At 41.1% G+C, this 27,298-nt stretch overlaps 1 protein-coding gene across 4 annotated transcripts in view; it reads left to right on the forward strand.

The window, feature by feature from the left end:
• ATG10 (autophagy related 10) overlaps nt 1-27,298 on the forward strand; it is a 105,985-nt gene that overhangs the window by 64,665 nt on the left and 14,022 nt on the right. For 2 of the 4 annotated variants that reach the window (XM_037372801.1, XM_037372802.1), the window contains exons 6-7: nt 17,750-17,847; nt 18,137-18,256. In XM_037372801.1, coding sequence (XP_037228698.1) covers nt 17,750-17,847; nt 18,137-18,256 — 218 coding nt within the window. Of the gene's footprint in view, nt 1-17,749; nt 17,848-18,136; nt 18,257-24,819; nt 25,405-27,298 lie in introns of those variants that run through there. The other 2 variants (XM_037372803.1, XM_037372804.1) reach the window with 2 other exon arrangements.

The following is a 27,298-nucleotide window of genomic DNA, read 5'->3' on the forward strand; positions in this document are numbered from 1 at the left end:
AACACTTCCCCTTGTAAACTGAGAGATGCATATGCCAGTGCAACTGTAAAACAGCGGTAAAAATCAGAGTATTCTCAAAGGAATTATGAAAGACAATAAATTCATACTGTAAGCACTAGCCTGCAAGCCTCAGATCAAAGCAAGGGTTAGGTCTACAAGAAAAAGAGTACTTTTCTCCCCTCAAATGAATCAGGGTTCTGAACTGAAATACTGAGTTTTCTCTTCTCTTTCTGTTTTTCTGCTGACCCATTTTGTTATGTGGGTTAGGCTTTGCCTGCAGGGACACAGATCGTATAATGCAAGTCACTGGGCAAACTCACAAAGTCAGGCTTGAACTCTCAGTACACGTGAACAGCAGAGAGAGAAAAGGCTTAAGATTTTGCTCCAAAACAGATACAAATTTTAAATTCTAAAGCAATCCACCACTGAGAAGAAAAATTGAGCTTAGCATTGTTCACGTGTAATGTTCCTTAACTTTTAACTAGTGCTGATTTTGTACTTTGATTCAATAATTGACAGATTAGGAAAAGAAAGTAACACTGCCTTTTTTTCTCCCAGATCCAGGATCTTACACTAATAATTTAGAACCTACATTCCATGTATGTTATGAAATGTGGGTGCCATGCCTGTACCCAGTTTTGATACAACTATATTTTGGCTTATAGTCTGTATGGTGAAATATAGCTGAGATCAAGAACCGACACATTGCCTAAGCTGCAAAGAATATAGCTTTTTGGCTATTACATTGCCAAAAAACCCCCAAATTTTAGGTAAAATTTGAACTTTTTTATTTATTTATTATTATTGTGGAAAGTCACGCTCATTTTCAGAGAAAGCATCTTCATATACTTTTACTGACTAGATTGTTTTTATTGCAAAAAGCAGAAGTCAGCTCATTACCTTCGTATAAATAAATCAACATGATAAGGTTGCATAGTATTTTATAATGATAATTGATAAATGGTGATGATTTAATTGCACTTCCTCTAGTAATAATCTTAAAATGCTCAAATGAAGTTCCTATGATTGGCTTTCTTGTGAGTTAAATCTCCCTAGAGTCTTCAGTCATCCCTTTTCTACATCCAGTGATAACTTGCTTTGGCTGTTTTAAATAATACAAATCAATTATAACACACAGCTGTTTAACAAAACTTCTAAATGTTGCTACAGGTCTCTGTGGGTGTTTCCTGATGGCTTATAATGACATCAATTGAGCACACCTGGTAAGATCTGTGTGAGCTGGAAGTAGCTTAATTCTGCAATGACAGGAAAATTAAGGAGTATTTATGGATTACTGTTGCATTTCAGAACTGTTGCCAATTGTGATTTTAGCTTCTTTTTACCAAGAGCTGGAAATGCAATTGCAGACATTGCATGCCCAACTCCTGAACAGTTTACTTGTTACTTGGTGGGTGCTTTCAAGGGTATCCTGTATGAGTTAATTCTCTCTACACGTTCTACACAAAAGAATGTCTCTTCACTTTTTTGCATTAATGGATTCTTTACAAGAAGCTCCCTTCCAAGTCCGTGTACCTTTCCTGAACTGCAGACAAATACAGCTTTCCTCAGTTGGATTTTCCCATTCAGCTTGACTTAGGGTGGAATCCCAGCCCTGCATCCCTCATACCACCATACTGGGTAACCTTCCAGGCCCCTCTGGCTGCCAGCCCTGGTGTTTTTCCTGACTGCATTGCTGTTTAAAAGTACTTATTAAGCCAGTTAAGTATCAGCTGTAAAGAGCTGGTAAGACATCCAGATGTTTGGAAGAGGACAGGAGGAGAAGACAACAGATGTCAGGTTGAGAGAGCTTGCAGATAGGGTGAAGGTAAAAATAACACTGGGGCTCCTGGGGAGATTTCAACTAATAGTGGAAAACAAAACCGAGACACATTCTCCAAAATCTCAGGCAAGTGTGTCCAGCTAAAAGAAAGTTGCAGTAAATGGGAAGAAAAGCCTAGACAAAAGAATAAAGTAAGTTATTGTGGTAATGGATGGCAGCAAGAGACACATGTAATTTGCTTGCATGTACTCTGATATTCAGCAGAGAAATCCAGTACAGTAAGTGTATAGTGGCATTGGGTAAAACATCTCAAACATAATGGTCCTTTGTGTAATGCAACAACAGATCCACCACATCAGTGTCCAGGTATAATATATCAGAGGCATAGTTAAATCGGCAGCAGTCCAAAAGTGCCATGGTCAAATGCTAAATGATGAGGCAATTTGAAAGGAAAAAACCACCAGAATTGGAAAAAGTTTCAAAAACAAGGAACAGAGAGTAGAGACTAGAAATGAAACAAGGGAGAGGGATCTTCCCGATTATAAAGGTGAACATACGGTAGTGCATGATTTATCAACTAGAAATTTAAAAAATAAAGGTAACTGAAGTTTAGTTAAGCTGTAAAGGCTACATTTTACTTTTTTATCATTTTGGAAATCTCCCCCAGGGTGAATGGGAGATGTGAAGCAGCAGAAAGTGACTGTGTGGTTATAGCCAGAACTTCAGTCTTCTAACTATGTAGTATTAGGTCCTTGCTGTAGAAGTTGCAAATACAGAGGACATAAGTACCTGACAATACCAGATTTTGTCCTCTTAAATTTTAGAAACCTGCTTTTCAAAATTATGGCCTGGTAATCACAAGGATTTAAGATCATAGTAACTTCACCACGTACTATATACACACTTCCATGTAAGCTGTATGTATTATTGCACACAGCAGTAAAGCTGCTTTGAAAGTTTTAATGTATGTCTAATGGCCAAACTTTCAAATAACGATTGAACCGTTTAAAAATGTAAATAGCAAAACTGAACAGAGATGCTCAGCTTGTCTTAGTGAATCATATTTACGTTTTTTCCACTGCAAGGTAACTCATTGTCTGTGAAAAGCTTTGAGATGACAGTCTTCAAGACTGAAGCTCTTTTTTTGTTAGAATGGGTATGGGATAGGTGTTGGTAGTACATTAATTTTCATCCTGGTGTGGCTAGGTGCTCCAAACCTATGAGGTACCTACATCAAGGACCAAGAGAATAATGTAGTCTCCACATCCAGTTAAGTTTTCTGCAGAGAGCGTGAAATGGTGCTGGACTGGTGATGTATACAGTTACCTATTAAAAGGTAGACTGAGATCCGTTTATTTACCAGGCACTTTCTGAAATTTGTTTAAGAATTATAGAATATTTATTGCAGTGAAAAAATGGATAAAGACACTAGTAATTTTTCATCCTTTCTTTGCCCTGATGGGTATTTATAGAAGTGTATACATAGTAGAATGACTTCAGCAGGAAGAAGTGAAGCATTCTCACCTCAGAGTACCATGTAGGTCAGTGGTGAACTGCTCTCCTAGGAAGTCAAGAGATTTACTCTAAATCAAGCAGAAAAAAAATTTGAATCTAGGTCTCTTATGTCTCAGGTGAGTTTTCTACTTGCTTGTGGAGTAAAGGGGAGGTAATAACTGCCTTCTCATCTTTCTTTTTGATACGTTTGTGCAAGATCTGCTTTGGTAGGCATGCTGCATGAATGCCTATGGGCTACCTGCATTGTTGTCATAGACATACTCTGGGAGCCATATCAGGGCATAGGCCATAAACTGATCACCGTTTCAAGATGTAATTGTTTATGCACATGCCCAGTGACATAAATGTGTTTTGTTTTTTTTTTCTGTGGGGAGAGACAACACCAAGCAGCATGCATTTCTAAGACTACAGTGAAGCTGAGTAGTAATTTTAAGAATTTTAGATACAAGCCCTTGAACTTATATGCCCAAGCCCATTTTTTTATTCTTGTCGCTTGTGCAAGTCCATGTCTTGGTTATTTTTTGCCTGTGTGGAAGCAAACTAGCATGAGAATTTTAAAAGCCGATGAACAAACCTGGCCACAGTCAGTTCCAGGTATAACCAAAAATGTTAACAGTGTGATGTCCTAAAGCCTGACCTTCCCTTGAGAAAACAAAGTCATAAACACCACCCAAGTATATGTGCTAAGGCTTAATCAATGCTTAGTGATGATAGGATATAAAATCAAACATCTGAGGATAGAAATCAAATTGCATTATTACAGGAGGCTTAACAGTTGGAAAATTGCCCAATAAAACAAGAAGGAAAGCTTGGTGACTTGAAGGTCCTGCAGAAATAGTCTAAAAAACTAATCTGTGAATCAGGGCTCGGAAAGATTGTGGAAATTACAGAGCATATGTTTCTGTACATCCCTCCCCATCCTACCCTTTTTAGCCAAAACTGTTCAGATGCAGTTACTTCTACTATCAAAATGTGACTTAGAGGTGTGTGTGCAGGGCTTGGTTCTGGATTTGCCAACCATAAGTCAGCGTTTTGCTTGTTCAGTGCTTTGCTGTCACTTCAGAAGAAGACATTCAGATCATTCTGATACTGACGGTAAATGCAGCAGTTTGTGAGGACAGTGCAAAGCCTCTGCATTGTATTAACTCAGATCTTCTGCCAGTCTGGAATTCTGCTTCCAGAAGGGTGAAAAAAACCTTCTGGATTCTTAAGAATGATGCATTTCTGTGGTTGCATTGATTTTGTTATTCTGCCACTCTGTCTTCTCATAAAACTTGTTTTTCATGAGCCTCCTTCATGGCACTGCAGAAAAGGTAAACCTAGTAGTCTTATGAATAGTGATCTGTGCAAATACACTTTCCTTCAAAGTTTATTTGTCCTTTGTTGTGTTCCTGCAGTTCTATAACCTTGCATAAATGCTTAAATATGGCAGATCGTTGTTGTCTATGCAGTGGTCTATTAAAAGATCCTCTAGAGCGCTTCAAGTCTTTGCTTAAAGGCTCACCTTAAAATAAAAAACTATAGACTGTTGATACCAATACTAGCCAAGTGAAGACTGAAAGGGATTCTGTTGGTTTCCTTCTTCATTGTTCATGCATCTTTAGGTGCAGACTGTATAACCCTTTTCGGAGTCCTCATCTACAATGAATAAAGCTGTTTCCATTTGCTAATAGCACTTCTGCTACAAAAAGGGATGAGTTAGCGACTCTGTCCCACAGTGTACTGGATCTTAAGTTTCAGGGTAGTAAGTGATAAGGAATTCTGTGTCTTGTTTTTTCCTCAACATTCATTTCTCAATTTTGTCTGAGGTGGGTGTTTCTTTTCTGTCATTTGATACTTAGGAGGTAGCTTTAATATAATTTCTGTTACATGTCCATTCTGTCATATACAAAGTAGTCAACCAAACCTAAACTACCCAAATAACAGCACAGAACTGCACTATTTCAATATTTATCCAGGGTCTGCTCTTTTTCAATATGTAGTTAAGAATCTGGAAGATGTATTCTTTATAGTACTTCAATAATCCTGTCCATTACATCACTTAATTTATAGCAGTGTTAACAGAAAAATCAATAAACATTATTTCTAAAATGTCAAGGATGTTAATGATGTGATTTAAAAAAGGAAAAGGATTCAAAACTCTGAACAGAACACATTGATGTAGTGTTGTAGAGGCACATCTTGCTGAAACTGTGGTAGGGAGGATTTAAATCATTATGGCTCAGTCATCTTGAAAAATGTGTGTAGGTCGCTATTCTTAGACATACAAATCTTTCTTGCCATATTGTGGGATTTTGCTAAGTGGGGGAGACTGTATACAGTATATCTTAACAGAAGGTTGCTAAGATCGCTCTTAAATCATTTTGAGTCATATCAACAGTTGCTATGGAACCCCTGCTAATATTTTTGGAAAATTATTAGTACAACTTCCTGAGGAAAGGGAGTCTTACCAGTATTGATTAGAAAGCTGTTTCACAGAAAAAAATCTTAAGAATGGGAAGGCTGGGTAAATACTTATTTCCAAATAAAATTTTCTGTCGTGTATTGAACTTCTGTGGTTTAAACCAAGCAGTAGTATTGTACAAGCTAGCGAGTAGGTTTATGTTAAAACTAAGCATTAATTAATATTGTGTAGCTGCCCTACAGTTTAATCATGCTTTTCCCAGTAAGGCTTTATGGACATAAACTTAGTCTGACCAATTTCGTAGGAGGAAAAGATCAAATAGTGGACTGGTAATAAATGATGTAGAGTAAATACAGAGGTGTAATGGATAATTTACATGTAGAGAGAAAAAGCAGTAGGAGAATCTGTGTGCCAGTTTCTGGGGCACAATTCAGGGTAGACTTGTTCCAAGCACTGGTACTGTTGTTACTTGAGTTGATCAGCTATTCTGAAATGAAGAGATGAAGCTATTTTCCAGACAGATACGTAATTAATAGAACAAATTGCAATCTAATAGTATTGATTATCTTGATTTTTTTTCTATTTCTGTAGAAAAACTTTTCAGTGCTACACACTGCATTTATCTAGCAGTGACTTTGCTCTCACAGAGCTTCCCGGCAGAAATTTTGTGGAATAAGTTGTAATAGCATGTTCCCTCCCTGGTCTGGCATTTCCCCTTGTATGCTGCGGTGGGTTGCTCTTCTGTCTTTCCCCTGCTACAACCTCTAACAATTCACTACTGGAATGAAGCTGGTTACTGAATTGTAACTGAATACCCCTTATTGAATGTTTTTGTGAAAAATTATAAAATACACAACAACATTGACTGCACAGTATGAAAGAAGTGGATATCGTATGTGATGCATTTAGCTCCATTTGAAAGGCAGTTGGTATGGTCACAAAGCATTGATAATTTTGTAACACGTTCCCTTTTTGTTTTCTGCAGCAAGGGCTTTTGGCAGGTGGGGTTGGTTGTTGGTTTTTTTTGTAATTAATAAAAAAAAGTATTCTAGGTGCTATATAAATGTGAGTTAGGTATCCGTGTTAACAGAAAGCAGTTTGTACTTAAGCACCTGTGCACTCAGGTTTTGGAAGTAGATGGTATCAGCAGTTCAGAAGCATTTAGACAAATTCATGAGACCACTTGTGGATGGACCACAGCAGATGCAGAATTACCAGGAAGGAATGTGTCCTCCGTCATCCTTAGTAATGCAGACGTGCTGGAGCAGTACAGGGGCAGTTGACCACAGAAAGAGGCCAGACTTGTATTCTCCCAAAATGGCTTTTCCAACTGCCGCGGATGGAGTCAGGATGTATTGCTAGATGGGCTGTTGGGGCAATCCAGTCAGTCACTTAAGTTTTTAAGGCAGTCTGGGGTTCAAAAAAAAAAGGAAGTGAATTCTTCCAAGGAGGTGAAATTACTCCATGTAGTCAGACTTGTATATGAAGCTGTATACAATCTCCAAGGATCTCAAAACCGGCTGGAAGTCAACTGGAGTCCCTTTTTGGCGCCTCTGTTGGTGTATTGTGTTTCTAACTGCACAGCAGCCTGGTTGAAGAACAACCACCCAAAATCCCAGTGCAGAATGGGCACTGTGGCTCCTGTAGGAATGGTGGGTTCAAGCTCCCATAAGCTGCAGCTCTTCTGTGCTCTCAGGAGAAAGCTTGGTGTTTCAGTCATGTGTTGACTGAGACACTGATGTGATCAGAGTCTTTTAAACTCTGAACGACCATTTCAGTGTCCTTTTGACATTTTCTGTTGCCCGCCTTTTTCATACCAGCATTTGTTGTTCTGGTGGTTTGCTAATCCCTGTTCTAACCTCTGACTCCACCAGCCGTGCTGCGTACAGAGAACCGTAAGTACATTGGGGAAACTTGTGGCAGAACCGACTTTTAGGCAGTAGAAAGTTTATAGCTTTATATTGAATCTGTCATTAGAGGAATCACCATGAATATTGACAGTCCTACAATGTCTTTGTTAGAACATTGGGTATTCAGTTTCGGTAGTGATTCAAAGTACTTGGTCCAACAAACGTTATTTCAAATGACAGGTAATACAAGGTGCTTTGACTGGAGGAGGGGAGCACAGACATCGGCTGCTGCAGGGAAAGAGGACGAGCAAAGGAAGTCTTCCCTTGGCCTGAACTCAAAATGAGGGTTGAGTCACAGTTCTGCAGACATGCCATTGCCTCCTTATATCTGATACTGTTAAATAAGTGTTCTGCTCTGCTGCAGCAGAAATTTGCTTTCCACATTACCTTGTGGTAATTGTCTGTCTTCCGACTGTTACAGCTATCAGTCATACTACCTTCTTGATAAACAGTAAAGAGAGAAGACAGGAATATATGGCTTCCTGTTTGCTGGTTACACTATTTCAAACTCAGAAGTCTTACAAAATCTCTCTTCCCAATATCTTTTTGTCCAGGATTTCCTGGGTTTATAAAACAAACCCTTTTGGGGCACATTCGTCAAATGCCAGTATGGATTTTTTTTCTTAACTTACCATTTTTTAATCAGGGTAGGAAATCTGTCTCCAATATCTTTCCCATACTTCCACAGCTTGTTGGATCGTTCAGTTTTGCACCTTAGATGAATCTCATAACTTAAGAACAGATTTTAAATAGTAATTAATTAAGACTATATGCTACATAAGTAAAATGGTGACAACTGAATTAATCTTATTTTGGCAAGCATGGAAGAAGAATCATCTGTTTATTTTCTTAGGAAAATGGCTGAGATGCCATTTCTTGACAATATAACTATGGACCTGCCAATTTTTAACTATAAAGTTTTCTTAAAGAATCCAAAATGCAAGTTACATGCTTGTGCGAAGTTTAAGCTTTAAAAATGTAGCTTGGTCTGAGCGTCACCTAGTGCTTTGATTCCTCTTGTTGTTAAAATTTTTAATTCAAATCTTACTTTATATATATGTGTGTGTATATATATACACACAGACACACATAAATATAGAAATATATACTAGCAGTGTTGGCTGTTCTTAATTAATGTTGTGCTTGTCCTGCATGATTACCTCTTAGGTATGCCTTTAAAGGGTCCTGTGTTAGCTATTCAGTAGCTTTTAAAAAATAATGAGATTATGAACTGTAAAAAAGGATCACCATCCTCTCAGAACTGTAAATATTCTATAATCACAGAGATTTTGGGGATGAAATACAAAATAGGTCTTGGTCATCTAGTTATATTTATATTCTGTAGTATCAAGTATTACAGTAGTAAGTTAGCTCTGCACAAAAAGCACATTTGTACATCAGGTCTTACGGCAGTCCTCTCTGTTGTTAACATTCTCCTAGTTACAGAAATCACTATATAGAGAATGTATTTATCTTTTGAGGACACCTAAAATAGGAAGGCCTTGAAGATGCAGAGTAAACTGAAGTAAAACTTCTGATTTAAACCCATTTCCATCTGCCACCTTTGAAAGCACTTTACTGCTGGCAAACTGGCTTTGTCTGTGACTTTCTAACTTGCACTGTGCATTGTACAGGAGAAGTAAAGCTGTCTTCGAAGATAGTGAATAGAGCTATTGTTCCTCTTTCGGATGTACCCTGATAGTTCTGATAGCTTTAAAAATGGAAAAGCAAGATTGATGTTTTTGTGGCATCAAACTGTAGACATGCTCAGCTGTCACATTCAGCAGAAGCTGCAGCTGTCAATGTAAGTAGCAATAAGTTAGCAATATAGAAGTGATGTGAGGTCTGTCCGAATGAAAAGATGGTTTTTATCGCAAGCTGTAGTCAAGAGGCAGCAATCAGGCTGTGATCAGCCAGGCTTAATTACATTAGCAGGGTTTTCGTTTATGAGAAGAGCAGTTTGTGCCATGAAGTGTTTGTTTCTTCAGAACCTGCACTTCTACCTTTGTGGCCGCGATGGATTTGAAACAGCAGGTACAAAGAGGTAGGTGTGGTTCGTCTTAAGAAAGTTCTGGCTGCGTTAAGTGTCCTGGTATGTTTGTGTTGTAGGATGTGCCAAAGTGACTCCGTTTTCCTCAGGAAAACTTAGCCGTTTCATTTGTTGCCTCTTCAGCTTGGACTTCATATTTGATGAAATAAGGATAGGATCCAGCTTAGTTGGCTGTGTGGCGTTAGTAGTAGTGAAACATTAATAAAAACTTGTCTCTAAAGTTAGTTGGTATGTCTTTCGAAATACGCAAGGAACAGATAGATTAAATCATAAGGGCAATTGCAACAGCTCTTCTGCAAAGAACTTGAGCGTAAATCAAAATCCCTCTGCAGCCTTCTTCTCAAAAAGATGTTCAGTAATGACAGAAATTTGCTTTTTTTGGTGTGGTTTGCACTTATTTGTCTCATCGGGGTCCCTTCAAGTTTTCCCTTGCTTAGTAGCATTGCAGATTTATTTTGATTGTCTAAGAAAATGCAGGAGAACAGTGGTAGTTGCATTTTCGTAGTCATTCTTCAGCACCCATTACAGACAGAAGTAGGCTGTTTCATCTTCAATGGGCTTAGCAGTGGGAGTGCTTCTCCCGGTTTTATGGCGAAGTTACAGAAACTTTCCTCACTTTTTATCAGTAGAATGGCTTGGCTTCTGCTTGTAAATTGAAATCAAGGTGACTATAAATATGTTACCTGTCCCAGATAATAAACTGTGTCCCATGCCCCCAAGGATAAATAGCTTTTTTGGAGCTGATGACTTCTTTTTAAGCTTTTTTGGAGCTGATGTCTATTACAGCAAGCACATTTCTTTCAACAGCCATTTTGCCTTTTCTGATTTCTTTTTTCTGTTTTTTTTTTCCAATTACAATTTCTCTGTATCAATCCTATTAATAAAACATTATTTTTATGAATGGCTGCATTAATAGAAATGTTGTGACCTGTGTCAGTAGAATGGAGAAGCCCTATAGAATTACTATCCTAACAACAGCTTTGTTACTATGATCTATGTCTTCTGTCAGGATGATAAAAGTTCCCTGTGTAATTGTAGTTCCTTAACATTGCGTCTTTCTAGTGACAGCTGTGGCTGTCCTGTTGCCTTTGCAATCACCATTACCAGTCCTTGTAAACACAACACGCATATACTCATCTGGCTTCAGTGCTCAGGCTTAAAGTCTCCCTAGACCTCATTCATAAAAACATTACTCAGTTTTTACACCTGAACCTGAGAACATGTGTAATTTAAGCATAAAGTAATCCTTTTGACTTCAAGTTTAAGTTCCACGTGTGCACAGTTACTCTTCTGGTCGTGGGACACACAGTCAATCTGGAGAACATGATTTTATTACTTCCTTTCTCAATGAGTAGACTTAGGGTTTATTAAAAAGTAAGTTATTATTGATGTATATAAAAATAAGGGATGAGAAAGAGATAAGACTGTGATTTCAAGAACATAAAATATTTATAGTATCTTGAGTGAAGGATTTTTACTTAAAAACAGGCACTTGTTTCGGTAACTGTGGTCAAAAATTGGTGAAAAGGGAAGAGCATGCAACTTATTTATTCATTGCATCACTATTTCCATTTCCTTAAAAAAGAGATGATAGGGGACATGTTTTATTAATCCTGCCACCTTTTTCTGATCTGATGACTGGAATTGTGAATGGTGCTGGGAAAGCGTCTGAAAAGAATTGGTCCTGGCTGTGGTGTTTGGTGGTAGTATCCTGCGTGAAAGTTTTGAAACCCCTCCATGAATGTATTTTTTCAAAGCAACATCATGCAGACTGGATGGGAGAAGAGGCAGTTTCAGGCACAAATCCATTTTGCGCTACCATAAATGTTATGATGGATGCTTGAAGGCAGTTTAATGTAGCACTGGAGAAAATAGAAGCCATTTCTACTGGAAGAACTCCAGTTATGACAGAGAAAATAAATGGTGCTGTTACAAGAGATGTATTGACAACAAAATATCTGCTGGCTGCGGGAGAGAACAGCAGGTACAGTACAGATACCTACAGGCAATTACCTGAAGTAATACTTATTTTTAGTTTAAGTCTGACATGGATAGGATTTCCTATAGGCACTGCTTGGTAGAATGTCCAATCTGACAGGCATTTTAGACTTAATTATACTTACACTTAGGAACTACCCAGTCTTCGCTACAGTTCATATTCATGTCTTAACATTTCACTGTACTGCAGAGGAGAGAGGATGAAATTAGTTTTTTACACCTTAACTTGTGATGACCCTGTGAGGGGCAGTCCAGTTTCATTAGTAAGTGATGACGGGACGGGTGAAGGATGGTTGATCAAACCTTCACATCCATGATGGACTTCGTGGGAAGAGGCCTTCGTACACCACACAGTAATAGCTGCTGCTCAGCTGAAATGTTTTCAGTGCTCTGGGAACCTGCAGCAGTCATTTTTTGTGGCTCAAGCGTACTATCTAACATAAACCTCAGTGGAAGAGGTTTAAGCTCACCAGTTTAACCTCACAACTGAGGCAGCTCAGTGACTGTGCACAGATGGCTATAGTTGCGCAGCTAACAAGCAGTAAGCTGTTGTGCTGCCAGTGCTCAGTCACGTCCAATCTTGTGTGGCATTCCTAAATGTAACTACATTCATTTTCGATCTGCCCAAACAGACATTTCACATCTTTCATCCATCTCTCTCTTGTATGGTTTTGTATGGGAAGAGTTGAGGTCACAGCTACAGAGATGGGTACAAAACATACATTGTTGCCAAGTCTCCTTCAAGTCGCCTAGTGAAGACGTTTTTCTACAGAAAAAGCAAAAAAAGCATTTTGAGTTTTCAGATTCAATGGAGCTAATGGCTGCCTGTAAAAGTTTTATTTCCCATGAAAGTTGGGTCGGACTCAGAGGGATATGCAGATGTATGATGGACTCCAGTGTACGGTGCTGAACAGTGTTAAGAATCAGCCTCATAGGTAGATGGATACAAGATCATAGAGGTACAAGAAAATAATGCTGTTGATTTCAAATAAACTGTATGTCAGTGTTATTACTGTCCAGAAGAGTTGTGGCAACCTGCAAATGGGTTCTTGCTGTACTATGCCAGTGAGTAATTGTGAGAATTGATTTGAAACTCTCACGCATTACTCTCTAAAATGCATTGCTACATGACCAACTGGAAAAAGATTAATTGTAAACTAGAAGTGGTAACACTCTTTTACACTCTTTAAAGTGTTTGTTGGTTGTTTTTTTTTTCCCATGGAGTCCTAGTAGGACTTCATATTTTTCATGTAACTGGCTTACATATCAGGCTAGCTGAAGGCTAGTGTTGCTGCCTTAATATTTTGCTCAGGATACATTGCACTGTGTGTGGAATATCATCATTCCACCAGATGACTGCAGCAGGTAGTAAATATGCTCATGAAGCTGGTGCAGCACAAATTTTCATTCATTCTCACACCTTTGATAGTGTTTGAGAAGGACTCAGGATTCACTGCACTGGCGATGCACAGCCCTCTCTCAGGGCATGCCGTGAGCAGTGGAAGTGCGAGTTTCCCGATTTTCCTGACTTCAGAGCTGACCTGCAGGGACTTGCCCCTGTGGTGGCAAGGTAAACCAACATCTTCAGTTCTGGACTCACCTGCAGTGACCACCAGCATGGGCACTAATTAATGGCACTTTGACTGTGTGAAACCTGACAGTTGCATGTACAGCGGTTGCACAGTGATGAGTTCTGGCTGCCACCAGCCCAGGACACATCTGAGCTGGTGACCTGGCGATGAAAAGGCTGTGTAGCCCATTACCAATTCTGAAATCGTTGAGGGCTTCGATAACTTCTGCATTTTTATTGGCAGCTGTCTGGTACTTCCTCCTCAGAGATGCTGGGTCAGTGATTTCACCTTGAGTATACATTAAAGCCTCATGGGGATGCCATTATACACAGGATATGGAATTTAGGATTTGGCTGAATCAGATCTGATGCTCTCAGAGTGTCTTCCCTGATCCTCAACAGCTCTTCCATGCCTCAGTCTTTTCCCTTTTTAGAGACTCCTGCTTAATGGGTCTTACCTCAGGATTTCTTTTAATCTCTTAAGCTTTTGTGTTTCTCCTAGCAGTGTGTGACAATACTCCTAGCTTTCAGGTTTTAAATAAATAGCATGGCTTTGCAGTTTCATACCTTTTGTTTAGGGTAAGAAGATACACGCAGCAAACTTACTGAAAAAAATCTTGACTTTGGACACAGCTGTTTTGCATGACACGGTGCCTGTGGACTTTCAGTGCTGAAGGATCAGTGTGGTAATGAACTCAGTTTTCTGGATTAGAGGTAAACAAGTAAGTGACAGTGCTCTGTTTTCAAAAATACCCGGCTAAATTGAAATCAAAGCAGCTCATCCTGAATGTCCAGACACGCAGCTTTAGTGCCCATGCCATTCTCAGAGCCTGGCCAAGGAGCAGCATGGATTTAGCTAAACCCCGGGGTCATTTCATTGTTGCAGTTCAAAATTCTGTGGATTATATTGAGATTTACACCAGCCTGGAGCAGCTGTTACTTCAGGATGTGTATGAAGTAACCCTTGATAATTTGAAGAACTAGGAGACAAGCTAGGAAGACGGTTCGACTAGCCAAGACCAAGTGTCCTCAGAGCCTTCGGATTAACCCAGAAGCTGATCGCTGGGTCCTGTAGCCAAAACCTCTGCCTTTACATCCACTGGATCTGGAGGGGAAGAAAGAGCCTTCCACCTGTTGAAGAAGAATGGAGGAGAGAGTGCAGGGAGTTCAGAGCGTTAAACAGATTTTACCTCTATCACATGCTTGTGAGTTGCAGACTGATGTCAAAGATGGTGGGACCAAGCATGTTACCCTTTTGAAAAACAGTAGTAATGCGCTCTGCTTTTTCATACAGACATCTAATTGTTAGAGTTTGGGAATTTTTTAGCATCACTCTGTCATGTTGTAAGAAGAGGAAGGACTACATGAAGAAAGATGTAGAATGTAAAGTTAGTAAGCTATTTAAACATCTACTCTGGCCTCCATTTGTCACTCACTGGTGGTTTGCTGAAGCAAGAAGTGCAGGACAGAATCAAATACCAGGCAGCAGGATGGTTGGGAGTGACTTCAGGCAGAATATTCAGTATTTGGAATTATTTTTATACCTTGATTGTCGTGGTTTAACCCCACCTGGCAACCCAGCACCATGCAGCCAGTTGCTTACTCCCCCTCACTCGGAGGGAGGGGGAGGAGAATCGGAAAGGAATGTAAAAGTCAAGGGTGGAGATAAGAACAATTTAATAATTTAAACAGAATAAAGAGGTAAGAACAACAATAATAATAATAATAACAACAATAATAATTATAACAAAATGGAAAGGTGGGGGAAAAGGGTAAAGCGAAAGCCGCGCACGCAAGCCAAGCCAAGCAGGGAATTCCTTCCCCACTCCCCAGGGCAGGCAGGCTCAGCCATCCCAGGGCAGCCGGGCTCCACCACGTAACGGGTACTCGGGAAGACAAACGCCATAATGCCAAATGTCCCCCCTTCCTCCTCCTTCCCCCAGGGTATATACTCAGCATGACGTCCCACGGTATGGAATCCCTCTCTGGCTGGCTTGGGTCACCTGTCCTGGCTGTGTCCCCTCCCCATGTCCCGTGCCCCCCCAGCCCTCTGGCTGGCAGGGCCCAAGGAACCGAGAAGTCCTTGATTTAGTAGAAACATCACCCAGCAACAACTAAAACCATCAGTGCCCTGTCAACGCTGTTCTCACATCAGAGCCAAAACACAGCACTGTACTAACTACTGAGAAGAAAATTAACTCCATCCCAGCTGAAACCAGGACACTTGTCGGTGCTGTCACTTAGTGCCCAGATTATCTTCTCTGTTCTTTCTGGGAGTGTGTGGTACATCTTTATCGTCTTTCTTTGTGTGGGGATGTTGGCTGAAACTGCTGCCTCAGTCTACTTTTTTTCTTCTTTGCCTAATAGTTTTGTAAATATTGTTAACTATTTTTAGTACTATCTTTGAGGAATACCATTGGCATAATCTTTGCATTTTCTAGAATTATTTGGAGACATAAGCTGATTTAAGATAGCAGATAATTAGAAAGGATTTTTAATCCAAACTGCTACTTTTTCTAAACAGAAAACAGCATCAGTTCGCTTTTACCAACAGCAGATGGTAGCATTCTTGCACGAGTTACCTGTTTGCACTGCAGTGTAAAACAGTGCTATGTGAACGTTATTTTTTTATGTTCTAGAGCTTCTGGAAGTTTTTTAAAGTTCTCTTAGACATAAAATGATTGATCGTCATGGATACATCTTCAGCATGAGCCAAGTGTCCTTCAGCTGTAAAAGACCCTGTTTAATATTTAATAATATAAAACATGTCCTATTTCTGAACATGACAGGCTATGATACGTTTTTTGTTTCTAGGCAAGGAGTTGGAAAAAGGGTTTTTACTGTGTAGAAGGAAGACTTCGTAAGCATCTTCTCTTCAGTGCAGGCAATTTACAACATGCCAAGATGAAATGGCATCACAGAATTAGGGTAGTCTGGCTACAGTTTTATCAGCTTGGACAAGGGAAGTCTGTGTTGGAGCATAAATGTAGTATTTCTTCTTTGTCATCAGGAGACAGAACCACCATAAGAAGCACATCTAAGGAAAAGGGTCTTTACCCAGGTCAGTAGGTTAGTTGAATTACATTTGCTATAGATAAAAGTGAAGGAATAGTGCCATGTAAAGTTATTTTATGACTGTCAAGTGTGCCTGCAATTCAGAAAAGGTTGGGATAATATGTTTATGGTGCTTTTTTGTGTTTTGGGTTTTTTTTCCCCTAGACACATTAATCCTCATAGTCAGTCCCTGCTGTGGCTCTGGTGAGTAGCATAGCGTAGTAAGTCAGGCTGACACAGCTGAATGGGGAACGGCGTGCAGAGGTGGTGACGCTGCTGTTTTCTCCATCATGGCCCGTGCCTGCTTCTCCCCACCCTGCTGCCTTGTGTTGTGTGCAGCTCAGCTCTGGCAGAGTCTTGGGCTCAGCAGTGTCTAAGCACAGCCTGTGCTTGGCTGTGAACAGGCTATCATGACGTTTCATACGTGACATCTTTCTTGTCTAGAATCCCATTCCAGCCATCCCCTGCCGTGCCGTTATGCCCCTTATTGCACAAGGGGACAAGGTAGGGTTTGTTTAAGTACTAGCAGTGACCTCAGCAGCATTAAAGGAAAATCACTTCCCTAGGGCATGGTGCGTGAGACAGATATGCTGATCTTGTGGTATCATCCATGTAGGAGCTGATGAGATCACTGTTACAGCTTTGCATTGAGTGCAGGCTTGATTAAGTCAGAACACATATGCTGTTCAAGTGCTGGCTGGAGATGAAAGTGAAAGCTTTATGGAGCATTGGGTTGAGTTTTCAGCAGCACTGTGTGCAGTGTGAAGGTAGAGAGGAACAGACAGGGCCTTGTCATGTTGTAGGGAGTGTGTCTGACTGCAAACTCTGTCACTAAATGATGTTCTTTCCTGAGGATGATTTGACTGGGCTTCTTGAAGAACGTCTGTTCTAGGACATTTTTCTATAGAGTAGTCTAAAATGAGGATGTGCCACCTAGTGGAATTTAAAGACACCTTGAGAGCTCTTCTTTCTTGCTCCCCCTCAAACCCTCAGGTTGCAAATTAAAGCATGTTTACTTCCCAGCACCAGTCTGAGAATATACAAGGATAAGGCGTCAAGGATTTTAAAGAGCCTTTCCATGGAGTGGATTTGTTTTCTGTATTACATATCGTAATATGATATGTAATATCTATATCAGACACAGATCAGATACTTGTTTACACAATAGTTTTGCCTACTTGCATTCAGGCAATGCTGATACAGTAACTTCACTTCTGCAAACCATTAGATTTTAACTAAAACGGTGGCATAACCTGGTTGGTGATCTTATTTCCCTTTCAAGATAGGAGAATATGGTCTCAGTTATTAATTTGTCATGACTATCAGTAAAAGAGCAATGTGGGCTAGACTCCGAAATGAGAAAAGTTGCATCAAGGATTAATTGGACCTTGCTTTCTCTTTTCCAAATGCACGTGGTGTCTTTTCTGTCTTCTTCTTGTGTAGTAAATCAGCTGATATTCCCTCGTAGGAGCACCCCATACTTGGGCAGCCGTTTTTTGTTCTGCACCCCTGCCGGACTAATGAATTCATCTCTTCTGTACTGAGCAGTTCACGGAAACACGACAGGTGAGAAATGCTACTGTGCTGTGCAAGGTTTTATGCAATGCAGATAAAGGAAATCAGCTAGGAAGTAGAAATGGTCAAAACAATTTCCTTGGTCCAAATAAGCAGAATAAGAGTCTGTATCGTCACCTAAGGGCTGAAAGTTGAATTACATTTGCTATAGATAAAAGTGAAGGAATGGTGCCATGTAAAGTTATTTTATGACTGTCGAGTGTGCCTGCAATTCAGAAAAGGTTGGGATAATATGTTTATGGTGCTTTTTTGTGTTTTGTTTTTTTTTTTTTTCCCCTAGACACATAAATTACATCACTTTGTGGCTTAGTACTGTAGGCCCAGTTGTGGGTCTAAATCTGCCCATGAGTTATGCAAAACTAGCACCAGAGCAGAATACAAATGCTGATTCAGTTGAAAGGTAAGAAAATGAAATTACCTTTTTTTCTTTCCCATCCTTCTATGAAATTTAAAAGTTCAGATATCTGGCAAAACTATTGTCTTCTCTTTTGGAGCTCTTGGTTCAGCTCATTTGTGGGTGCCCCATCCCTGGCAGTGTTCAAAGCCAGGCTGGATGTGGCTTGGAGCAACCTGCATAAGGTGTCCCTGCCCATGGCAAGGGGGTTGGAACTAGATGACCTTTAATGTCCTTTTCCACCCAAACCTTTCTATGATTCTATTACTTAGAACTCAACTTTCGATATTTTGCTTACATGGCTGCCTTACGTACTTTGGAATGAAAAATTGCACTGAGAGAGATGTGCTTGGCACATTGCTGGCAACCTTCATGATTGTCACAAGGTCCCTGATAATCCCACAGTCTTTCTTAGGTGTGTAAAAGCATTTTATAGTGGTCCCTCCAGCACATGGGTGGTGGTGTGATCTAACATAAGTCTGCTACAATGATTTTAATTTCATCGCGTTTTTTCTGTTTGATGTTGCCACTTCAGACCTCTGAGCTGAAAGACAGATGATGGCTAGCTCTTGTAAAGTTACTGCAGATTTTCCTAGGGATGAAATCAATTACAGGAATCCTTCCGGACTGGTAAGAAATGCAGTGTGGAAAGATGACTGTTCCTGGTTGTTTCTCTGGCAAGAACTTGCCTGGTTACAGTGGAAGACCCAAGAGCTGGTTGCAGTTGTAATTAAAACTCTCAGGCACCACCAAGACCTGAACTCCCTTGTGATTGCGTTGGCCCCCTGAAGTCACTTATTTCCTGCCGTCTGTTTTGCTGTGGTTGTGGCCTTAGTAAGACCACGCAAATGCGCAAGCCTATGGTTCCTTGATACAGAGCCGAGACGCTGGGTTTGGGTCTGCTGAACTTAGCTACTAAAAATCACGGCTCTAGAAAATCTACACCATCTGTGGGGATATTTACAGCAAAATACATGGAGGATGTGGTTTAAGCTTGTGGCAATCAGTGTATGGGCTGAGACTGCTTCAGCTAGGGACCACCTTCTCTACCACCCTCGTGTGCAACACCGCACACAGAATATCCCAATCCGAGGACTGAATAATACTTTCCTGAGGATATTTTGTGTACATCATGCTTCAGGAAACAAACAGGATCAGGATTGTAGACAGAGTCCTTGCAGTCTACATCTGACTAAGCATGTACAGTTCTAGAGTTCAAGGTGCCTAATGCTAGCGTATGAGAACATCTGGCTTTTCTGTGCTTCACTGCCTCCAAAGGAAGCTTTGCTATACCCTGTGAGAGTTACTGTTGTAGTCAATTAATATTTCTCATTGTACTAGGAGTTGTTCAGGTTTAGTCCCTATCGTGCAGTCTTTATGCAAGCCTCCTCTGACAGCTGTTGATTTTTGGGCAAGTAGAAATTGCATGGTCGTGCAATCAGTGAAAACCAGATTAGAAGTAACTTTCATACAAGTTGTCTTGGATTCTTTTCAGATAACATTTTATTTGTAGTATAAAACAGACCGCAAGTCCTGAGCAGTGGAGATGGAATTACAAATCTTACTTTTTATGTTCAGCAATATGTCACTTCCATACAGAGTCTAATGTATGCCACATCAGAGCTGGAAATGTGAAATGCATTGGGTTTCAGATTCTGGGGTTTTAGGTATTTTTATTGGTTGCATATTTTTAACTTGCATCGTGTGTTATTGGTGAATTGAAATACCATACAGTCTTTAAAATTCTATTGGTATGTAGTTATTTTGCCAGCCATTTGGAATTAATAATGAAAACACATAATTTGTCTAATTCTGGATCATAACAATCTGAAAAGTCATTTTTCTGTGTAAGATCTATAAAAGACATCCTTCCGTTCATGTACAATGCCAGCAACTACATTGCCTTTTTTAACACTTTGGTAATGTATGCTTGATAATTGCATCCGTAGCCCATTTTCAAATGTAACAGAACTTAACGAGAAGGAAAAACAAAAAAGCCCCAGGTAACAGGAGTTTTAAGAGTTGTTAAGTGTTCATCCCTGCTCTGTGATTTTCACTTCAGACAGTGGGGTGAGAGCTGTGACCAGCAGCACAGAGCCTGGCTGGAGGGGTCAGTGCTGGGTCCAGCCCTGTTCAACTTGCCCATCGGTGACCTGGGTGAAAGGACAGAGGCACCCTCGGCAGGTTCCTGATGACACAGATCTGGAGGAGCAGCTGACACACCAGGGGCCTGCGCTGCCATTCAGCGAGACCTGGGTGGGCTGGAGAGTTGGGTGGGGAGGAACCTCATGATGTTCAACAGGGGCAAGTGAGGGATCCTGCTCCTGGGGAGGGACAGCCCCGTGCACCAGCACCGGCTGGGGGTGACCTGCCGGGGGGCAGCTCTGCAGAGCAGGACCCGGGAGTGCTGGTGGGCAGCAAGTTGCCCATGAGCCAGCAGTGTGCCCGTGTGGCCAAGGTGGCCAGTGGGATCCTGGGGGGCACGAGGAGGAGCGGGGCCAGCAGGTGGAGGGAGGTGACCCTCCCCCTCTGCTCCGCCCTGGTGAGGCCGCATCTGGAGCGTGTGCCCAGTGCTGGGCTGCCCAGTTCACCAGAGACATGGAACTGCTGGAGAGGGTCCAGCAGAAGCTACGAAGCTGATGAGGGGCCAGAGCATCTCCCTTACGAGGACAGGCTGAGAGAGCTGGGCCTGTGTAGCCTGGAGGAGACCGAGAGGGGATCTCATCGATGTCTACAGATGTCTTAAGGGCGAGTGTCAGTAGGACAGGGCCAGGCTCTTTTCAGCGGTGCCCAGTGACAGGACAAGGGGCAACGGGCACAAACTGCAGCCCAGGCAGTTCCACCTGAATACGAGGAAGAACTTCTTTGCCTTGGCGGTGGCAGAGCGCTGGCACAGGCTGCCCAGAGAGGCCGTGCAGGCTCCTTCTCTGGGGACATTCCAACCTGCGGATGCGATCCTGTGCAACCTGCTCTAGGTGACCTGCTTCAGCAGGGGTTGGACTGGGTGATCCCCGGAGGTCCCTCCCAGCACTGGCCATACTGTGATCCTGTGATTTCTGATACACTGGACAGAGGAGTAAAATCAATCAGCCCTTCTCAGCTGCCCAGCATTGCTAGACATCTCTGTGTCAGCTTCTGCTGCTTCTGTGCGGCATATTGGCACACCGACACTGTGCTGGCTAGCCCCTAGGACCTTTACTCCTGGTGTAACTTAGAACTGGCCTCAGGTAGCTTTATTTAAAGCAAGGTCTGAGTTAGCTTCTCCTGACCTCGGATTAGAGAAGTAGAAAGGATTGATGTAGTTGTCCCCTGTAAGCCATCGGTACTGAACTGAGATATCAGTGTATCTGAGGATCAGTTATGCATATTTTCACAAGCAACACAGAAGTTACTTTGTACTGCACTGAGGGTCAAATATACAGAAGAAATTCCACTTTTAAACAATATAAATCACAGAGTACAGTCCTGAATACAGAGTGTCTTTGGAATAACTTACAGCTGAAAAGCTGGTTTTGGTGTTCTCATATACTTGACGAGACCTTCCTTGAGAACGGAGAAGAAAAGAGCCTGAAACAGCACTGAGTATTATTTCCAATACTAGTTAGACCCTGAGAGGATTCAACTGCTAAGCTGTTGCTGTGCAAATTTTATAAGCATGGTTTCACAGGCATTTCTTGGAGACCAGCTCTTGCTGTTTCTGTCTTGGAAACAGGAACTGTGATACAACAATATTAATTGACCAGTTGGGTTTCTTCACTCTAGGCAAGACTTCTTATTGCAAGTCTGTAAAATGTCATTGCTCTGCTCCGAATGTCAGCATCTCATCCATGGGATGCTGTACATCAGACAGTGTAATTTACAGATTGGAATTACAGACAGAAAAAAAACCAAAAACAGACCTAAACAAATCTGAGAGAATGTACTCCAGTCACTTTCTCCACTTCATCAGCCTTCCACTGCACCTTAATCTTCCCTTCTTTTTTTCATGAATTAGAATAAAAGTGGAATTTGTATATAGATAGAAAAAATACTTTTCTTTTAAATGGAAGAAGTCTCAAAGCTCATTACTTTCTACCTTAATTTATCGTTTCTAAACAAGATCGAGAAGTATTTGGACAGGGCATTACATGTTGTACTAGACTTAAAGTTCCCTCTGTGGGAGACAGCCCTAGGCACTTGTCTAGCATAAGGTCGCACACAGCGGGATACTGCTGTGTCAGTGACATGGCAGACACACTCTTAACTCCTAGACATCCTCTTTCAGCAGTCACCCTACCTCCTGGATCTTACAACCATGCATTCACTTGGCTGGACACTTAAGTTGTTCCCAGTTTCTGAAGCTGTCTCTGTCTTGCTTCCTTCCTGCTGATAACACCCCTCCAAATTCCTCTTCAGTGCCTTGACCCTGTTCCCACAGTTACTGAGACACGATGGTGATAATAACGAGCATGGAATGGATAAGCAAATTGACAGTTGTCCTGCCCTGCTACAATTCTTAACCATTTAACACCGTAAACAGTGAAATAACAGAGCAGTGTCATCATTAGTATCAGTGTTTCCCTGAAATTTGTCTAGAATACCACTAGGTAAAAATTCAGCTCATTAGTATGAGTACACTAAGCTTAAATTGAGAAACAAATGCGGGATAACGTAAATACTTGGGATCATGGAGAGAGGTAACGCTGTTTAGATACATGCTTTCTGATAGCTGAAGTGGGAGGTAGGCATCTAATTTCCTTACATTTGTGCCTTAAGGACTTAGAGGGTATTTTATACATAATGTTTGTGTACAAAAATGCTATTTTATTTCATAATCAAGTTAATTGCAGCACTGTTCTATAATTTTATTTAGAAAATCTATTGGAGAGTCTTAGATCTGAACTTCGGTTTTGGCTATGTACATTATCTGAAATCTTGCAGTTTACCGAAAAGAAAATTTCCAGTTCCAAACGGTTTTTGTAAATTTGCTCAGTCATTCATCCTTGCTAATCTGGGAAGACATATTGAGGACCATTGCCTCTGGGGACTTCTTTTTTTAAGAGAACTGACTCATACCTGCCCTTGGTTACAAGAATCAGCAAGAATTAATTTTATGTGTTCAGCTAAGCCAAAAACATGCCTCTCTTTGGAAGGCAATTGCTACCTGCATAATCCCTCATTTGTGTCAGCGTGATCGGGTTAGAATTTAACCCCCATCTGGTCTGCCAGAAGGTCTGTAGTTGGTTGGTTTTGGTTACTACAAGAAACATTCCTTCAGTCAACTCGCATGCTTGTTTTCACAACAGTAAATGATGACCTAGTTAATGAGAGCTGAATATAGTGAAGTAATCAATATCAATTCTTGTTTTGACTCCATGAATTTCAGCAAAATTTTTTCAAGAGCTTTTTTTTTTTTTTTTTTTTTCCATTTGCTACGACAGTGGCTTAATGAATTTGTTTGGACATCTATATTTATATTACATAGCATTTCTGTTACAGCACAAAGCAAAAATGATTGCTCTTTCCTCTGATCTGTGAAGTTACAGTTATTTCCTTCAAAATGCTCTCTTTCAGAGAACAGTGTATATATGTATATTTGTGCATATTTTTAGTAACATGGGGGCTTTTAAAAGTATTTCAGGGAGTTTAGAACATTTCTTACCAATAAGTTACCATCTAGAAAAAAAACAAGTATACCTGAAGTTCATAGCTGCAATACTAACCGTGTATTGACTACTCAAGAAGAATTAGGGAGGTGTCTCACCTGTTACCTTTATGTGCTAGACTTCATTGGAGTCTTAAAAAACCCCGCACCACAAGGAAGCTTTCACTTCTCCACCTGAGAGCTTGTAACTGTGACCTACTGAAGATGAATTTCAACTCGAGGCAAGAGAGGGGTTTACTGCTGTGTTTGAAAACAGAATGGATTTACAGAGCTTCGCCTTGAACACCTTCTTCCTCAAGCCTGTTAGAAAACAACATGTTTTCCTGTAGTATTATTTTTCTGTAATGTTGTTAGTACAGCACGGTGGAAGAGGTAGCCCTGTCTAAAGAGATTAAGCTGCCAGCTTCTCTGTGCGCGGCTGGGCTCAGCAGCCATGCTCCATTAGCCTCATCAGCAGAGACCAGATGGGGGGAGAGACCGTTCAGGGGCTTCCTTTCCCCCTTGGTTGCTGCTTAGGAATTAGGCTACAGATAGAGAGGAATCCCAGTAAGAAGATTTTCACCCACAGTCACCTGCATCATCACCACAGACAGTCCCTGGTGCTGGGTCAGACCCTTTTGGAATACATCACCTTCAAAAGCAGAATGATTTTTGCTTCTGCTGAGCAAGCGCCATGGTTGATGCCACGCCACTTTCAAGGGCAGTTACAACAAGCTCTCTTCGCAAGTGGTGAAGTGTCAGCGTGATCGGGTTAGAATTTAACCCCATCTGGTCTGCCAGAAGGTCTGTAGTTGGTTGGTTTTGGTTACTACAAGAAACATTCCTTCAGTCAACTTGCATGCTTGTTTTCACAACAGTAAATGATGACCTAGTTAATGAGAGCTGAATATAGTGAAGTAATCAATATCAATTCTTGTTTTGACAGCAGGGGAGAACATGGGCTGCGCATAGCCTGAAAAAGATTTGTCAAACTGTGGAAACGAACTAATCCTTCTTTCCTTTGCACCTGATCCAAATCAAAATCCTGAACTGAATTTTGGTGGGTTCCAGCCAGGTCTCACTCCACCAAAGGTCTGATTGCTTCTTCACGGTTTGTAAAGGTTCATTCCCATGCATCCAGCAGTCAGGTGGTGTTAGCTTCATATGATTAGCCAAGTGCTTTAGTATTTACTAATATGCTTCACTAATGAAGTAGAAACATGGACTGCCATGTCTGCTGCACAAGTTCATGTCTTCCCTGATCTCTGTGGATTCCCCTCCATTTGGTTTGTGTAACACGTAGTTTCAATGCTTCTTCGTTAGGCTTAAAACCCCTCTAACACTGATGGGGTTTGGCTTGGCTCATCTCCCTTTGACATTTTTCTAGTGCCCAGATAACACAAGTTATTCCTGGGTGCTGACAGAATCCATGGACGTGTTTGCTAGAAGAATCCTGGTACCCGAGTGTTGACTAGATGTCACGTGCTACAGGTGCTTGTAAAACAAATAATAAAACGCAATTCAAAATGTGCGCCTGTCTTTAATAACTTTGTGCTTTACTGGTTCTGCTCCCAGTTCTGTGTGTTCTCGTACTCCTGGTAACTGTTACTGTCCCTTCGCCTTAACAGCAGTCTCACTTCTGCTACATTGCAAGAAGTGTAAAAAAACCCCCACAAACAAACCCCCAAAACAAACCCTAATTCAACCAAACCTGTAAAATAGCTACAGGCTTGGTAGAGTAATAAGGACTTGGTGTTCTTCTCTTTCATGTTTTTGATCTAACAAGGTTTCAGGTGAATTTACTCCATAAGCTCTTGTGCTTCTATGTAGCATCTACGCACCATTTAGGTACGCAAAGGCAACAAGGCTGCAACCATCCCGTTTTCCTAAAAGGAACTCACTGACCCCAGTTAAAAGCGAAATTTCCCATTTTGAAGATTTCCTTTAGTGAAGTCCCCACAAACAACTTTTTTTGGCTTATACCTTTTGTTTCAGCTCTTCCCCTCATTGTACCGATAGCAGCATCTAGTGGCAAGATCCCTCATCACCATGCCCTACTTTTGGAAGCTGGTCTGGCTTCATTCACCTCCGGGTAAATCTTCATCTCCTCTGCTGCCAGACTGACTTCACAATTCGAAAACAACTTGAACCATGAGGACTTCGATGGTCCTCTTCCTTTTTTTTCGAAGGAGTATTACTGGCAGCCCTACTAATAGTTTTCGCTATGCAGGGCAAGCAAATCAAAGTAACAAAACCAAACACTCGGTTTGCTGGAATAACGAGACCAAAGCTGCTGATTTTTTTAGTTGAAGTCATGTATCTCTTGTAGAAATTGAGCTGAAATCCTAACACCAGCAGGTCTGTAGGATAACATTTGCATACATAAGACCATGATTTCTAGATTAAACTAGCTGACTGGGATCTGCCTCTTCCACCAGCAACTGCTGTCAGATCTGCAAGCTGTGAGTCATTATTTCAGTGTTCGGGTTTGCTCATCCAGTAGCTTCCGGTCTTACTGTAATCGGGGATCACCTGAAAAAAAATTGGTGATGTTCTAGCAGTCTTACATGTAATTTTGCATCTGATTTCTCTCACATGTGTGTACCTGCTGTTGGTTTGATGTTTATTATTAGTAAATACAGCTGTACTTCTTTCAAACCTGGCTGTATACTTTACTTACATTGTTCTGCTGCTAGACAAAGGCTGGGTTTCAGACACTTTGTAGCAAAATATGCACACATCTCTACTGTGCGCTACCTCTGATCGCTGCGTATCTATTCCAAGTTTCACAGAAGCATTAGGCAGAGCCACAGCAGACGTGGTAAGGACATATCTGGAATTTCTGGGCATGTAATAGCTTGGTTGAAATTTCCATGCTAAACAGTAGTCAGTGAAGCTGTAAGAAATACTGGGCAGGTGTAGAAGATCCTCAAAATGCACCCGCATAGCATTTTGAGTGAAAAGAGAATACATCCAGTACATGCATATGGTTGCACGGAAGAAAAAAAAATTACGAGCTGTTAACTCTCCACTAGCCAAGAAAACAGAAGGTCTAGGAAAATGAAGTACAGTAAAAATAAAAATTATAATGGGTACCCCAGGGGGCTGCGGGGATAGCTGGTGCATGGTCACCCAGCCTCCTCGCTTGCCCGCTGAGGTGCTGAGTGAAGTGCGCTACAGGTGACGCGCATTCACACTGTTCGTCAAAGCGTGGAGGCCTCCCTCTGAAAACCTTAAAAGGGTATTTAAGTGAGATTCCAACAGAAGGAGTCTTAATTCTGGGATTGCAGAGAGCAGATTTTCCAGAGTTCCCCCATAAAGCTGGGACGGGGCTGCAGCAAAAGCGTATTTCATTACGACCGGGGCTGCCACATTTGCAGGATAAGGGAAGCCCAAGTTCAGTGTTGCTTCTGTGCCTGAATGTG

Source organism: Falco rusticolus, chromosome Z (assembly GCF_015220075.1).
Source record: "Falco rusticolus isolate bFalRus1 chromosome Z, bFalRus1.pri, whole genome shotgun sequence".
In the NCBI taxonomy this organism is placed as follows: Eukaryota; Metazoa; Chordata; class Aves; order Falconiformes; family Falconidae; genus Falco; species Falco rusticolus.